Here is a 16405-nt window from a genome sequence, read left to right as displayed (position 1 = left end):
AACCACTGCACCATCAGGGAGTTTTCTTTTGGTTACACTGACCTAAAATGCAAATCACACCGTGGCATCTTCGGGAGAATTTGTTGGAGTGGACGTGTCAAACCTACTTATAAGAGATTGTCTCTGTTCTCTGACACTTCTTCTTGAACTTGTGCTTTGCATCTTTGTCTTTTTGGTCTCCATGTGTCCACGAGCCAAGGTGGCACATGATTGAACTGTATCTTCTTGCCCAAATGGCCATGTGTCAGGTGGATAAAGACAGACTCTTTCAGAGACAAATGCCAGTCAGGCAGGAAGAAAGTCAAGTTGTAGTCATGGGAATCTGCATTCTAACAGCTTCCCCGCCCCCCCCCCCGCCCCTTTCCATACTTTTTCTTCTCTCTCTCTCACTCTCAACAACGAATACCAGCTCTTGTTAAAACAGTCCTACTACACAGTAAAGTAGAAAATGGCACAGAGTAAAACCTTTATTTTTTATTTTTGGTATTTTGGCATTCAAGCCTTCCCTCTCCCATGTAATAATAGAAACAATCGTCCTATGTCAGATATTGTCCGACCACATGTTATATGCACTTACATTCTTCCACTACCTCTCTCGTTGCCACACCGCGGTGACTTACGTGGTGCTGTGAAGCTGGGACCTTTATCACTGACATACCCCAGGACTGCCTGCCATTCAAGGCGTTCTGGTTGCACAGTGGTTTGTGCATTGGGCTGCTAACTGCAAGGTCAGCGATTCAAAACCACCAGGCACTCTGTGGTGCTTTCTACTCCTGTAAGCAGTTACGGTCTTGGAATCTCACCCCTGGTTCCATATCTCCCTCTGAATCTGACTTAAACTCTGGCAGTTCTCTGACCACGTATGGTTACAGTTGTTTCTGATTATCTTCAGCAACATTTTGCTAGTAAATCCAGATGGCTAATGAGAACATGAAAAGATGTTCAACATCATTCAACATCATTAGCCATTAGGGAAATGCAAATGAAAACCACACGGAGGGATCACTATGGACCGTGCAGAGTGGCTAAAGGTAAACACATGATAATTACAGCATCAAATGCCAGCAGAGATGCAGAGAAATAAGAACCCTTCATCATTTCTGTTAGGCAGGCCTGTGAAATGGCATGGCCATTCTGGAAACCATTTAGGGCATCTCTTATGAAAGGAAACACACACTATCATATGACCGACCCAGTCGTTGCAGTCTGGGCCTTTCATCCCAGACATATGAAAAGCTGCATTCATGCAAAAATACATGAATGTGATTTTTTAAAAAAGTAATAGCCCCCAAACTAAAAAGCAAATCAGCTGTTTCTCCGGGGCTGAATGGTGAAGCTAACCTTGGTGCCTCCTTGCCACAGAGTGTCATTGTAGTGTGCCGGCATAGGGATCTTTTAGGATCCTGTAGAACTGCCCTCTAGGGTTTCTTGGGCAGGAATCTCCCCAGGACTACCAAGGTGGGCAAGCAGGTCACCCCTACACCACCACAGCTTCTTTGTCGTGGAACACCCCCTGCCACCTAGGCCATTCTGACTCACAGAGGCCCTGTGTTGAGATAGCCTTCTGAGGGCGCACGTCTGTACCGGAGCATGTTCCAGTCATGGCTCAGGGCCCTATGTGGGGAGTGCCATTGGTAACTACAGCCCTTCAACCCCTGGACCTTCCCTATGTCCCTTTTGAGTCCAGGATGTCAGCAAACTCTTGGATCCCAGTATCAGTTCGGGCTAACGGTCTCTCTCATGCAGATGATATGTTTCTCTAGTCACCTTGTCTTTGTCTGATAAAATAAATGCTCTATTTAAAAACAAGAAAAGAAAATCTCTACTGGAACAGAGAGTCTCAACTTTTCCTTGCAGAGTGGCCGGTGGCTTTGAACCGCTGTCCCTGTGGTTAGCTGTCTAATGCTTATATGACTCAGTAATGCAAAGTAGCAGATGCTTGCTTATATGCAACAGTGTGAGAGAATCTCCAGAGAGATACTTTAAGAAAGAAAGGAAAAAAGGGGGCAGTTTTGAGAGGTTACATACTGCTTGATTCTCTTTATATAAACAGACCCAGAGAACAGGTGAGCGGCTGTCAGGGGCTAAGGCAAAAGTTGGGATGGGAGAGAAGTGGAGGTATTGTAGGAGGTCAGCCGAGGGATCCTTGCGATGAGAATGGTTGGTACACTGACTCTACAGATGTCAGTATCCTGTGGGGATATTGTACTAGAGATTGGCAAGATGGGGAAACTGGGTCAAGGGTACATGGACTCTGTTATTTTTCTTTATGATTTGTTCTACCCGCTGTTCATCTACCCACTGCCATCGAGTTGATTCCAACTCAACGTGAACCCAGTTTGGGGTTCTTTACAACACCAGTCTCATCTCTCTCCCTCGGAGCAGTGTGTGGGCTTGAACCTCTGACCGTGTGGTCAGCAGTCCAGCATGTACCTGATAGCACCACCACCAGGGCTCCTTGCATGTGACTCTACGGTGCCCTCGTCATGGAAACTGTCCACAGGATCATTTCCTTTTCCACAGTGGATTTCCCGCGCTCTTCGGCATCCTTGCTGTTGCGTTTCGCGGGATGCCTCCCTCACGTGGGATTCCACCCATATGGGGGCTGTGTTCAGGTGGCACCTGCTCCCACCACCTGCCTTTTCTCCCGCTGTTCCTTTTCAGGGTTGCCCATAAAGAGGGGGAAGGGACAGTGCTTGCTTTGGTGTTGAAAGACAGGAGGAATAAAGAAAAGCCGATTGTTCTTTCACAGTTTGTTTTGTGATGTTATAATTCTTGGGTCCTTTGGAATGAAAACAAAACAACAACAACAACTTCAAAGCCCAAGGACTAAAGGGCAAAGTCCGTGTGTCCTGTGGGAAAGGGAGGGAAGGCTCACCGGTCACATGCGGGATCAGCTCCGATTTGTCACAAACGGATTTGGATTTGAGATGGCGAAAACCGGAAGGGAACTTTGGCAGCGCAAGATGTGAAGCAAGGCTGCGGACTGGCAGCCCCTTGGCCAAATTCCGAGGACATTAACACGTGGGTGTTTTCAGTGTCCAACCCTTGACTTCCTGCTATTCTGGAGGACACCTGATGGAGCAGACTGCCCGGCCTTTCTCCTGCAGGGCAGGATGGGCGGGTTCACGCCATCAATGTTTCTGCTAGCAGCAGAGCCCTTGGGCTTCCCTTTCCTCACAGCCTTCTCCTAGCCTGTGCTGGGCCCTGTCCCTGCTCTAGAGAGAGGATCCCTGGTGGTGCTGTGGGTTAGGTGTTGGTCTGCTAACTGCAAGGTGGCTGGTTCAAACCCACCATCTTCCCCGAGAGAGAGAGAGAGATGAGGCTTTCTGCTCCATAAAGATGGAAAATCTCAAAAATGCTAGCTAGGAAGCAGTTCTACTCTGTCCTATCGGGTCATGATGAGTCAGAGTCAACTAGGCAGCAGTGGTGTCTTTCTGCATTTGAGTCTAGAGAGTTCTGGATTTGGGCCTGGTGCTCCGTTCCCTGGCTTAGTGGCTTTGGGTCCTGCCCTTCCATGGGTTCTCCTTCCCCACCCAGCCGCTCCCTGGCCTTGGTGTGTTCGAGAGCTCCTCCACAGGAAGAATTGAAATTCCCAACAGTGTCGTGGGCACTAGGGAGGAGACACTTGGCGGCGATATGTGGACCTGCACGGACATTGTCCTGGTGTCTTCTAGACCAAAAAACACCCAAACCGTTTGCAGTCCAGCCAGTTCAGACCTATGACGTCCTCACGCATTTCCGAGTGGAACTTCACCCCGTAGGACTTTCAGTGGCTGGGTTTTGGAATGAGAGCATCAGGCCTTTCTTCCGAGGCACCTCCAACCTTTTGGTTAGCAACTGAGTGTGTTAATCCTGTGATTGACCCAGGGTCCCTGGGGACGACGGAGAGAGTGGAAACTATTTATTTTTACATTTAAAAAAAGATGTGCTCTTTACAAAAACGTGTCCTGGAATGATGGTTATTATTTTTAAAGAGCTGCGCCTGCTACGTGGTGCTTTCTAGAGCATAGCCATCTACAGCTGGTACACTTCTGGGTGTTTTATGGCCAGTGATTCTCAGATTACCCTGTAATGCAGGAAGGTCGGCCTGTTGTCTGAGCTCGCTGGGTCATATAGAAACCCCTCAGACTTGATGCAAACCAGCTGCCTGGGTCAGCTGTGGATAAAAAGGAGCGTGTTCAGGCTGAAGCAGCCGGAGAAAAGGTTTCTGTGGCCGGTGGAGATTTGGAAACATGTATAAGTACTTGTTGCCTTGCCATTAAAAAAGCGATTTAGGTTTTGTTATTCACACGTTGTGGAAGTCTAAAAAGAAGAAGCGCTCTGACAGGGAGCTGGTAAACGCTTTCTGGAAGTACTTACAGTGTGTCCTGGGGAGGCGTCTCCAGGGAGGTTGGCAGCACAAAACTCCAGCTGACCTCCACCCCCCTTGGCCTCAGCCAAGCTGGCCCCGGGGTCAGGGGTCCACCCCCTGGCCTCCTTCCTCTTGCCCCTCGTGGTCCCTGCTGAGAACAGCAACAAAAGGGTCAGTTGTCTGAGGCTGCCTTTGTCTGAGGGCCTTCCTGGTCCTCTCTGACAGAGTGGATCTGTGCACATGGGAACGTGCGTGCCTGTGCGTCTGTGTGCGCATGCGCACGCTGTGTGTGGGTCAGCGCACGCTGTGTGTGGGTCAGCACACGCATGCTTATGTGTGCGCACATACAGGTATGTGTGCCCGTGTCTAATCCTGCTTGCACACATGGGAGAGTGTAATCTGTATGTGTATCCTTGCACATTCACTTACACGTGGATGTGCATGCAGGTGTGCAGAGGTGTGAGTGTGGGTGTAAGTGTGCGCACAGAGGCAGGAGCACAGGGAGCACTTGTGTGTGTGTGTGGGGGGGGTGTGCACGTATGCACGCACCCCAAGTCGTGCTGGGACTTGCTTAAAGCCTTCCTTCCCAGCAGAGTGTGGGGCCTTCGGAGAAGCCTGGCTGACCTACGGCGGTGGCTAAAGCCCAGCGAGAAGGGCAACTCTGGCCTCTTTCTTGGCAGACTACTCAGATATATTTGCCTGGTGGCCGAGTGGCTATGCATTGGACTGCTCCCGCCAGATCAGTGGTTTGAAAGCACCAGCTGATCCACAGGAGGAAAACGGGGCTTTCTAGTCCTATGGAGAGTTACCATCTTGGAAACCCACAGGGGCAGTTCCTCCCTGTCCTGCAGGGTCGGCATCGGCTCGGCTGGCTTGGCATCCTCCTTCCCGAACCAAACTCTCTGCCATCGAGTTCATTCTAACGCATAGCGACCGCAGAGACTTCTCTACTGTCAGCTATGGCTTCTGCGTAGGCGTGAGGAAGAGCAGGTACAGGAGACCCTTGACGCAGCTCCGTGGCTAAGTAGGGTCTGCTCCAACCTGGGCGCGGTCCAGCAGGTCTCCAACAGGCGTTTCCACATGGAGGCCTGCAGGGAGAGCGGCGGGTTTGGCCTGAGTCACGCCAGCTCTGCCCACTGGAGCTTCTCTGCTTCACACTCCTTAACAAGGGGGTCCTTTAAAAATGACAGCAAGACACCCTTGGTTCAGAAGCCAGGGAATCGCTAATAAAAATGCCTCCTTCAAGGTCACCTTTAAGGAGGATTTACTTCCAGCCCCTCCCCCCCCCCACAGCAGCTGCCAGTTAACAACTCCTCTAGGGTTTTTTACTGCTTCTTGCCCACCTCCTGATCTCCACTCCCCTCCTTACTCCAGTGAGGACTGATTTTTCTACTTGTGGAGAAGCCTCCAGTTAAACGGTATTCCAAACACTTCACAAAATATTCAGCTGGTAAAGTTAGCTTCATAATTAACCTAACTGTAAGCCAGCATTTTCTAACCCCAGGAAATGTCATTACCCAGCAGGTGAAGTCTGTAAGTTTCTGCTCACCGGCATTTTAAAAAATACTTTTATTGGGGACTCTTACATCTCCCATCACAATCCATACATTCATTCATTGTGTCAAGCACATTTGTACGTATGTTGCCATCATCATTTTCAAAGCATTTTCTTTCTATTTGAGCTCTTGGTATCAGCTCCTCATTTCCCCCCATCCTTCACCCCCTCATGAACCCTTGATAAGTTATAGATTATTATTTTTATATCTCACATCATCCTCTGTCACCCTTCACCCACATTTTGTTGTTTGTCCTCCTGGGAGGGGTATAGGTTGATCCTTGTGATCGATCCCCCCTTTCTCCCCCAAACCTCCCCTTATCCTCCTGGTATCTCTGTTCTCATTGTTGGCCCTGACGGGTCTATCTATCCTGGATGCCCTGTGTTTCGGGCTCTTATCTGTAGCAGTGCACATGCTCTACCAATATGTAAGGTAGAATTGAGGTCATTGCAGTGGGGAGAAGGAAGCATTAAAGAACTAGAGGAAAGCTGTGTGTTTCATCAGTGCTATATTGCACCCTGACTGGTTCATCTCTTCCTTGTGACTTTTCTGTGGGGATGTCCAATTGTTTACAGATGGGCTTTGGGCCTCCACTCCACACCCCCTCCCCATTCACATTGGGTATGATTTTGTTCTGGGTCTTAGACGCCCCATACCTGATCCCATTGACACCTTATGATCACACAGGCTGGTGTGCTTCTTCTATGTGGGCTTTTTTGCTTCTGAGCTGGATGGTTGCTTGTTTATCTTCAAGCCTTTAAGACCTCAGGCACTGTATCCTTTGAAAGCCTCACCAGCATCTTTTGGCAAGAGTTTCTGTGTCATTTCTTTCTCAAAGAAGTTTCCTCCTTGTCCTTGAATTTCTTGGTGTCCCTGGGGTATCTTCTGTTGCCTTATGTCTCAAAGAAAATGTCCTCCTGGTTTAGTTGACATAGATAATTAGACAGTGGGGTTAATTCAGTGGAGTATGGTATACAATCAGAGCCTCAGTGATACAGTGGTTCTGCATTGGGCTGCTAACCACAGGGTCAGTAGTTTGAATCCATTAACTGCTCCTCGGGAGAAAGATGAGGCTTTCTGCTGTGTTCCCCCTGAGAGTAGGCAACTGAGCCTTGCTTGTTGTGTTCTGGTGTGTGTGTTGGTGCACAGCTGACTTGTCCTGCACCTAGCTGTGCAGCGGGTCTGCAGTAGGTGGAGCTGGACAGCAGCGTCGGGCTTTCTTACCGCAACTGTTTTACTCTCCCAGCCCTTGCTGAAGTCAGGGGACTGAGGGGATGTGTCTGGGCATCTTCAGATATAACTTAGTGTGTTAGACAGGGTTCTCTGGAGAAACAAAACCAGGACACTTATGATTATATATATGTATTTGGATAGATATATACAGCTCGAAGAAATAGAACAGCTAATTAGTCCACAAAAGAGTACAGAGGACTCAGTTCAACTCTCTTCTGTGGAACTGTTAATATACTAGTAGTCCTTCAAATCACGAAGGCTGCTGGGTCCAAGGTCAAGGAAGCAGACAGCTGAGTCTTCCCTAGAGCAATGCAGGCAGTCCAGCCACAGGCAGCAAACAGCAGGGTGGGTCACCAATAGTCAGCCGCTCCAGAGTTTAGCAAAGCAGGCCCGGATGGGATATTGAACTCAAGCAATGGAAGATGACAGGAACCGACAGCCTTAAGCTCAAACGATATATGTACCAGCAGTGTGGCGAAGAAGGTCTCGAAGCTAACCTCAAGCTCTAGTAACGAGTTGGCTGTCCCATGGGTAGCATAGCTCACAAGTTGAGGCAAAGAACTAACAGTTGCATGCTGGTCTGATCACCAGAAAGCAAGAGAGAGAGGGGCGGGCCTTGCTGAGCCATTTGTCTTTTTGCCCTCCAATCAAACTACAACTTTATATGTTCCTATTGGCCAGTTGGAACAATAAACTTACCTATCACAATTTGGATGACATTTCTTTAAAAAATTATATGAGACATGATGCTTGGGCTTGGAACTGCTACAAGTCTGTTGTTGTTAACTGCTGTCAGGTGGACCCTTGACTTGATAGAACTCCATGCTCTACAGAAGGACATGCCTGGTCCTCTGCCATCCTCATGATTGAATATTGTGACCCATAGATTTCGTCCTGGCTGATTTTGGGAAGTAGATTTCCAGGCCTTTCTTCCTAGTCTTAGTTTGGAAGTTTGCCTGACACCTGTTCATCATCATAGCATCACACACACAAGTCTACACAGACAGACCAGGTGATGCCTGATCATAAGGTGCATTAGCCAGAAATTGCACCTGGACCTCCCTCGCAGGAGGTGAGGATGCTACCACTGAAGAATCCATGCCCTTGCTGTGCGTTTGCCACACTATTAATGCCATAGCTTTCTGACAAGCCTGTTGACGAGTCAGAATTGACCAACTGGTGGCAGTGAGTTGGTTTTGAGTGTAGTATAGGGATGTTTGGCTCTGATTATATATTTTTTCACATGCCAAAATAACTCCAAAGTTCCCAAAAGGAACTCAACAATTGAATTCCATCATACAATAGCACTTTCTTGAGTGGAGTATTGCTGACCATACAGTGGTGGTAGGTTATCGTTTCTCTTGTCTGTCCATCAGGGAGCCCGCAGACCTGTAGACGTTAAGCATGCACATAGAAAAAGAACTTCATCTGTACAGTATTTGTCTTGTGAAGCAGGGTTGTTTTTTTTCCCACATTACAGTCGAAAACACTGAGACACTGAGAGTTTCAGTAACTTGCTGACGCTTGCTAGTTAGCGATGGCCTCACGTGAACCAGCTGAGGCCCACATCGCAGGATCTGGCCCCCACTTACTGCATGAGAGGTTTCCATGACACCCCCGCAGTGCAAAGAGGAAATCACAGTTTCACCTCGACGCCTTTTGTTGCTGTGCCCAGCAATTGTGTGCACCCAAGCAGGCGGTCTCTTGATTTCACATTGTTATTTTGGGCTCGATTTCTTTCCTGCCTCCAGAGCAGAGGCTTGTTGGCCCTGGGCTTCTGGGATCAGTGTGACAGCTGTGCTGAACACCCCTTATCCCCATGAGCACTCCACTTGGAGTATCCCCTGGGGGAAGGGGAGACTAACCCCAGGACCTGTGGCTGTGGTTTCCTAAGGGAGTGGTTGGATCGCTCTGAAGCTGCATTCCCACCTTTGGTTCAGAGCTAAGAAAATTCGGTGTTAGAAGTCTTTCCTGATGAGACAGACTTTCGGTCTAATTCACAGTGAAGTGTTTCGAGGCCCTTTTAAGACCTTTGCAGGAACCTGGGTATAGACTGGCTAAGCACTCAGCTGCTAACTGGAAGGTCAGAGCCCGCCAGTCCCTGCTTGGGGAATGATGAGGCTGTCTGCTCCTGGAAAGATGCCCATGAAGCAGACCTGCGCTGCCCTGCGGGGTCGCTATGAGTTGGCTCCAATGACAGGAGATGTTTGGGGGGTAAGACTTCCTCCTAAAATGTAAATATCCTCTAAGAGCTAAGTTGAAACTAAAGATCTATTGTTAAAATGTGTTACTGATGAAGCATTAGAAAGAGAGCCTTTTAGGAATAATTGACCGTGTTAAGTTAATTCTCTTGGTTATCCCACATATTCTTGATACTACTTAATGCTTTTGTCTCTCTTTTTCAATTACAGCTTGGGTTGACGATAGCCATTCGGTATAGCCACAGGTAAAATTTAAATTTCTTTTTCTTTTAAAAAATGTTCTTACTATTGGTGTGCTATAGTCTAAAGATCTTGGCCTTATTTATTTATTTGTGTGTGTGTGTGGCTGCTCTTCATATATGCACGTGTCAAAGCATGAGGTTAAATCATTCTGTGTGCTTGATTGGTCTACGTCAATTGCTATTTGAAGGACTAAGGTGTTCATATAAAAGTTGTAGCAAGTAGCCCATTTCTTTTAAAGGTGATGTTCTAATGCAAGGACCTTGGACTAGTATCTGGAGATAGAAAGAACCCACAGAGTCACTACACCGAAAAGAATTAGCCGACATTTCACCATTTCAGGAGGTAGCACAGGAGCAAAAGGCAATGATGCCGAAGGAAGAAGTTTAAGCATCACTGAGTGTATTTGCCAGAAGCAAGGCTCCAGAAAGTAATGGAATACCATTGAAATGTCTCAGCAAGCTGATGAAGCACTAGAAGCACTCATTTGTCTCTACCAGGAAATTTGGAAGAAAGCGAAGACATCCATATCTGTGCCCGTTCCAAAGAAAGGTGACCCATCAGAATGCTCTAGCTACCAAACAATGTCATTGACATCTCACCCAAGTAAAATTTTGCTGGAGACCATCCAATAAGGGTGGCAGCAGTGCATTGACAGGGAGCTGCCAGACGTTCCGGCTGGATTCCGAAGACAATGTGGAACAAGGGATATCATTGCTGATGTCAGAGGGATCTTGGCTCAAAGCAGAGACTACCAGAAAGATGTTTACTTGTGTTTGATTGAGTATGTAAAGGCATTTGGCCATGTGGACCATGATAAACTCTGAATTACCACGAGGAGAATGGGTGTTCCAGAACACTTCATTGCACTCAGCAGGAACTAGTACCGGCATCAAGACACAGGTGTTTGAACAGGCAAGGGAATGTTGCATGGCTTAAAATCAGGAAAGGATCGTATCCTCTCACCATGCTTGCTCAAGCTGCATGAGAAACAATTAATCAGAGAAACTGGGTAATAGGAGGAGGAGTGTGGCAACAGGATTGAGAAGGTTGATTAACAACCCGAGCTGTGCAGATGACACTCCCTTGCTTGCTGACAGTAAGGAGAACTTGCAGCACTTGCTGATAAAGATCAGGGATTGCAGCCTTCAGGATGGATTACGACTCAATGTAAGGAAGACTGAAATCCTCACAAGTGGACAAATAAGAAACATCATGATAAATGGAGAAAAGGTTGAAGTTTTCAAGAACTTTGTCTCACTTAGGTCCACATCAATGCTTATGGAAGCAGCAGTCCAGAGATCAAAAGACGTGTGCAATAGGTAAACCTGCTGCACAAGACCTTCTTAGGGTTTTGAACAGCAAGGATGTTGCTTTGAGGACTAAATGCACCTGACCCAAGCCGTCGTATTCTCCTCCATTGCTTCATGTGCACTTGAAAGTTGGACATTGAATAAGGAAGATCGGAGAAGAATCGATGTATGTGAATTGTGGTGCTCGAGAAGAGTATTGAAAATGCCAAGAATGGCTAAAAGGACAAACACAGGTGTCTTGGAAGAAGTATGGCCAGAGCGCTCCTTAGAGACCAGGATTGCGAGACATGTTGGGACAGGTTGTCAGGAGACGCCAGCCCTGGAGAAGGACATTGTGCATGGTAAAGGAGAGGGGCAGAGAGCAAGCGGAAGGCCCTCAAGGAGAAGGATTGGCACTGTGGATGCCACAGGAACCGCCGTGATGATGGAGCAGGACCACTGTGCAGGGTTGTGTTCGGTCGTGCATAGGGTTGCTATGGGTTAGAATGGAGTCTGAGGCACCCAGCAACAATAGCTGGTAAAGATTGCTGCCAAGGAATCCCTATGGATCAGTACTCTGTCGCCCGGGTGGCTTTGTGTCAGAATTGACTGGTTGCTATACAACAACTCAGTCCAAGTGTGAGGAACAAAATCTGGGGACCCCCGGCTTGGGAGTGGACGGAGGCCCGGAAAAGCAGCCGGGCTAGGTGTTGTCGGTGCAGCTCTCCCCGCCTTCCTCCAGAACATCTGAGAAAGGCTCTCGCTGCCATTGAGTGGGTTCTGACTCATCCCAGCCCTCTAGGATGGTCCTGTAGAACCTGGATGAGAGGCCAAAGCCTTGTCTTCCTCCTACAGAGCCCGAGTGGTTTTCAAGTGCTGACTTTTATGGTCAGCAGTCTAACTCATAACCCACTATGCCACCAAAGCTCCTTAGAGTCAAGCTCATGCCCTATTTTTTGCTTCCTAATTCCTGCCTTGGGGTTCATTGCAGAAGCCCTGGTGGCAGAGTGGGCTGCTAATCACAAGGTCAGCAGTTCAAAACCACCAGCCACTCTTGGGGAGAAAACTGAGGTTTTCTCCTCCTGTAAATAATTATACTCTCAACAACTCTCAGAGGCAGCGTGGCCCTGTCTGATTGGATTGTAATGAGTTAGCATTGGCTCCATGGCAGTGATTTGTTTGTTTGTGTTTTGATTTTGTTTCCTTTAGAAGCGATCTCATCCTTTTTCCTTTGCACCCATCAGAATATATTGAAATGTTGAATTCATGAGAGCAGCATGCCAGGGCTGCTCAGCAGTGCCCTCACTTTCTTTCACACTGTCCCCTTGGCCTCCCCAGGGTGCAGCAGTGGACACTAGGCTTCAGTGTGTCTTCCTCCGGACTCTTATTTCTGGAGAGGTCCTCTCCCCACGGATGAAATTGGCAATGGCTAAGCCTTTGGGAGATTGCCGAAGAGCTGTGTGGGTTGCTACAGAGTGCAGGGGATGCTGTAAACCACTCAGCAAGTGTGGGGGGAGAAAGCTGTCTATGGGAGATGTTTTTTGGACACTATGGGGGGAAGGCTGCTCCCGAGCCACTCACGGCCACTTGTGCATTTTGGAGACATCCGTGGGCATGGGGCTTGCCCGCGGCTAAGTCAGAGACCCCACAGGACACGTGCTACCCTTCCTGAGTCCAGTCAGGGTGCCGAGGCACCTCGTCTGTTCTTCGTTTCCAAGCTGAAAGAGCTCTGCTCTTTGGTCTTTCCTGATGAGGGGGACCTGCTTTCTAATCGACCACGGAGTCCTGTGCAGTTGGGAAGCATGGTGTGGAAGGCATGTTGGTCACAAGGTTGTACCAGGAGCAGATGACACAGGGGAGGTATTGGCGTGGCCATCTCTGGAAAATGCAGTCCGTTACAGACTCCAACCAAATGGTGAACGGTGCATTTCAAACACTTTGGAAAAGGAATTCAAGACCTTGTCCTTCTTGTTAGATGCCAGTGAGTCGGTTCCCACGCATGGTAACCCTATGTCAACCGGATGAGATCCGGCCTCGCCCTGCTTCCTCCCCCAAGCCCCTGCCATGTTCGAGCCCAAGACTGCAGCCACTGTGCCTTTCCATCTCATTGAGAGTCTTCCTCTTTCTCTCTTACTCTCTGCGTTACCAAGCATGACATCCTTCTCCCCGGACTGGTCTCTCCTGAGAACATGTCCAAAGTACGTAAGATGAAGTCCCACCAGCCTTGCTTCCAAGGAGCCTCCTGCTGTACTTCCCTGGAGAGATTTATTTCTCCGTTCTTCTGGCAATCTGAGTCATTTCATTATTCTCCTCCACTACGGTCATTCAGATCCAGCAACTCTTCCGTCTTCCTTAATGGCTGTTCAGCTTCCATGATTGTTCAGCAGGAGCGACCGCTGGAATTGCCAGGGCGTGGTTCAGGCACACCTGAGCTCTCATTTGATTTGTAGAACACTGTAAAGAGGTCTCCTGCAGCAGGTTTGCCCAACGCATGTGCTTTCTTGATCAATGCCTCCATTGACGTTGATTAGTGACTGACAGCTTTGCCGACCTCTGTCTTTTCTCTGTTTAGCACAATGGTGTTTATTGATCTGGTTGTGAGGATTTTTTTCTTCTTCTTTTTGTGAGGTGTAATCTGTAGTGACGGTTGTAGACGTGGATCTTTATCAGGAAGTGCTTCAAGTCCCCTTAAGTTTTAACAAGCAACGTGGTGTCATCTGTGTGTTCAGCGGTTGCTAATGTGTCTTCCTCGTATCCTGATGCTGCGCTCTTCTTTACAGATCCAGCTTCTTGGATTATTTGCGCAGCATGCAGATTTCATGAGTATGATGAAAGGGTACTGCCTCGACCCGTGCTTTCATGGTTTTAAACCACAAAGTAGCCCCATGTTCTGTTCTGAAGACTTGTCTCTTGGTTTATGTACAAGTTCCGCATGAGCACAATTACATGTTCTGGAATTCCCCTTCTTCACGGGAATTAAAAAAAAATTATTATCCAAACAGTCAACTGACTTTAACAAACAAAAACAAATCTCACTGCCATTGTGTGCATACTGACTCACAGTAACCCTGCAGGGCAGAGTAGAACTGTCCCTGTGGGTTTCCAACACTGTAACTGTTTACCGGAGTAGAAAGCTTGCTTTTCTCTTGTGGAGTTGCTGGTGGATTTGAACTGTGGAACTTGTAGTTTACAGCCCAACTCATAACCACTATGCCACCGGGGCTCAAGGGTAACTGCCTTTTCATGGTCAATAAGACACAGGTAACCATATTTCTGGTATCCTCTAATATCAGCCAAGATCCATCTGACAACAGGGATGAGATCCCTCATTCGACGCCCTCTTCTGAGTTCTGCTTGGATTTCTAGCCATTTCCTGTTGACACATTGCCGCAACCCTTTAAAAATGATCTTCAGCAGCCTTTTATTTGCACGCAGTCCTAATGACATCGTGTGATACTGTCTGCGTTCGACTGCGCTGCCTTTCTTTGGAATAGGCCCAAGTCTCTTTGAGGTGGTTGGCCAGGTGGCTAGCTTCTGAATATCTTGGCATGGATCAGCAAAGTGCTTCCAGCGCTATATCAGATGGCTGAAACATTTCCATTGATATCCTATCAATCCCTGGAGCCTCGTTTTTCACCAGCGCCTTCAAGGAATCTTGGCCTTCCCCCTGAGTATAACCGTTTCTTGATTATATGCTACCTCCTGTGATGGTTGTACATCGAATAATCTCTTTGCTACAGTGACTTTGCATTCCGTCCAGCTTCTTTCGACGCTTCCTTTGTAGTCCAATCTGTTGCTCCCATTGCGGCTCTAGGTGCGGTCAAGTCTGATCTGGTTCGTGATGACCCCGCGTCCCACAGAATGAAACACTGCCCACTCCTGCGCCATCTTCACGATTGTTTCAGCCCATTGGTGCAGCCACTGTGTCCATCCAGCTTGTCCAGGGCTCTCCTTTTTCTTATATAATTAATTTAAACTATTTTTGTTGGTGTGGTAAATATACACAACGGGACATATACCAACAGGTTTTTTTTAATTAATCATTTTATTGGGGGGCTCTTACGAATCTTCTAACAATCCATCATTCAATAATATGAAGCACACAGGTGCATATACCGACAGTCTCCCTATGTCCAATGAGGGGGAACCAGTGACCTGAAATTGTGCAACCATTCTCATGTCTTTTTATTTTGTAACTTTTATTGCTTTTTTTTTTTTCAAACAGTTTTATTGGCATAGCATTCATATATTATACAATTCAACAGTTCCATCACATCAAGATGAATTGCACAATCATCATCACAATCAATTATTTCAGAACATCCATTTTCTTCATTCTTGCGCTCATGGTTATTAGCTCCCTGTCCCCTCTGCCCCTCCCCCAACTTCCCCTGTCACACTCCCAGCCTTCCTCTTTTTTTGCTGCCGCTCCTATCAAGCATGATGGCCTTCTTCAGGAACTGGTCTCTCCCGAAAACACATGCAAAGTACATGAGATGAAATCTTGCCATCCTTGCCTCTAAGGAGCATTCTGGCTGTACCTCTTCTCAGACACATTTGTTGGTTCTTTGGCAGTCCCTGAGACTTCCAACATTTTTCTCCAGCACATAGAACTCGAGGGCCATGGAATCCTTCAGTAGTACAACTCGAGGCTTGGATTTTTCCTTCAGTTTGTTTTCAGTGTGAGAAATGCTGAAGGTGTCCTTCCTTTTGTGGGTTTATAACTCAAAATCTTTGCACATTTCATTATAATACATTACTTTGTCTTTTCACTCTGGCCTTCGAAGTGTTTTATGAAGTCCCTTTGCTTCATCATTTCTTCCATTTGCTTTAACTACTCTGCATTCAAAAGCTAGCTTCAGACATCTGAAGCTCTTCTGACATCTGTTTTGATCTTTTCTTTTCCCCTTGTCTTTTATCTTCCCACAACTCATCTGGTCCTCAGTCATTAGTGTGCAGTGTGTCAGAGGACTCTGACACTCTTGAGATGGGCTTTCAATTCAGGCAGGATAGAGTCAAGGTTGTACTTTGGCTCTCATGGGCTTGTTTTAATTTTTCTCCAGCATCAGTGTGAACGTGCACATGGTGGTCTGTGCGGAGTTAGCCCCTGGCCTTATTTTGGTAGATGCTGTTGTGTCTCTTCATTATCTTTTCCCACACATGGTCTGTGTGCTCCATCTTGTGAGGTCCATGCGTAGAGTAGCTCTTTATGTGCTGTAAAAACAGGCATTCACCATGAAGAAGTCGTTGATCTATCGTTAAATTCTATCTTGTTGAGTTAGTTAGTTTATTGTGCCAACCTGGCCGATAAACACATGTGGGGTTAATTGAAGGGCAGAGGGATAAATGGCTCGGTGAGCCTCGCCTTTCTAGTTCTCGGGTCTCTTGTTTTGTGATGGTCGGACCAGGGTGCAGCTGCCTTAGCCAGTTCCCTGCTTTAGCTGGAAAGGCTCACTTCCTGCAAGACACGCTGAGGAGAAGCCACATGAACCTACCCCGATGCAGCCCTGGGTGCTGGAGCACCCGTGT

At 47.6% G+C, this 16405-nt stretch overlaps 1 protein-coding gene across 1 annotated transcript in view; it reads left to right on the top strand.

Moving 5' to 3' along the window:
* The window catches only part of ACOXL (acyl-CoA oxidase like), a 360344-nt gene that overhangs the window by 65831 nt on the left and 278108 nt on the right, over positions 1 to 16405 (top strand). Inside the window, exon 9 of the mRNA XM_075562669.1 lies at positions 9555 to 9589. Coding sequence (XP_075418784.1) covers positions 9555 to 9589 — 35 coding nt within the window. The remainder of the gene's footprint in view (positions 1 to 9554; positions 9590 to 16405) is intronic.

Source organism: Tenrec ecaudatus, chromosome 11, assembly GCF_050624435.1.
Source record: "Tenrec ecaudatus isolate mTenEca1 chromosome 11, mTenEca1.hap1, whole genome shotgun sequence".
NCBI lineage: Eukaryota > Metazoa > Chordata > Mammalia > Afrosoricida > Tenrecidae > Tenrec > Tenrec ecaudatus.
Note: the sequence above shows the minus strand (reverse complement) of the source record. Positions and strands in the feature narration are given on the sequence as shown.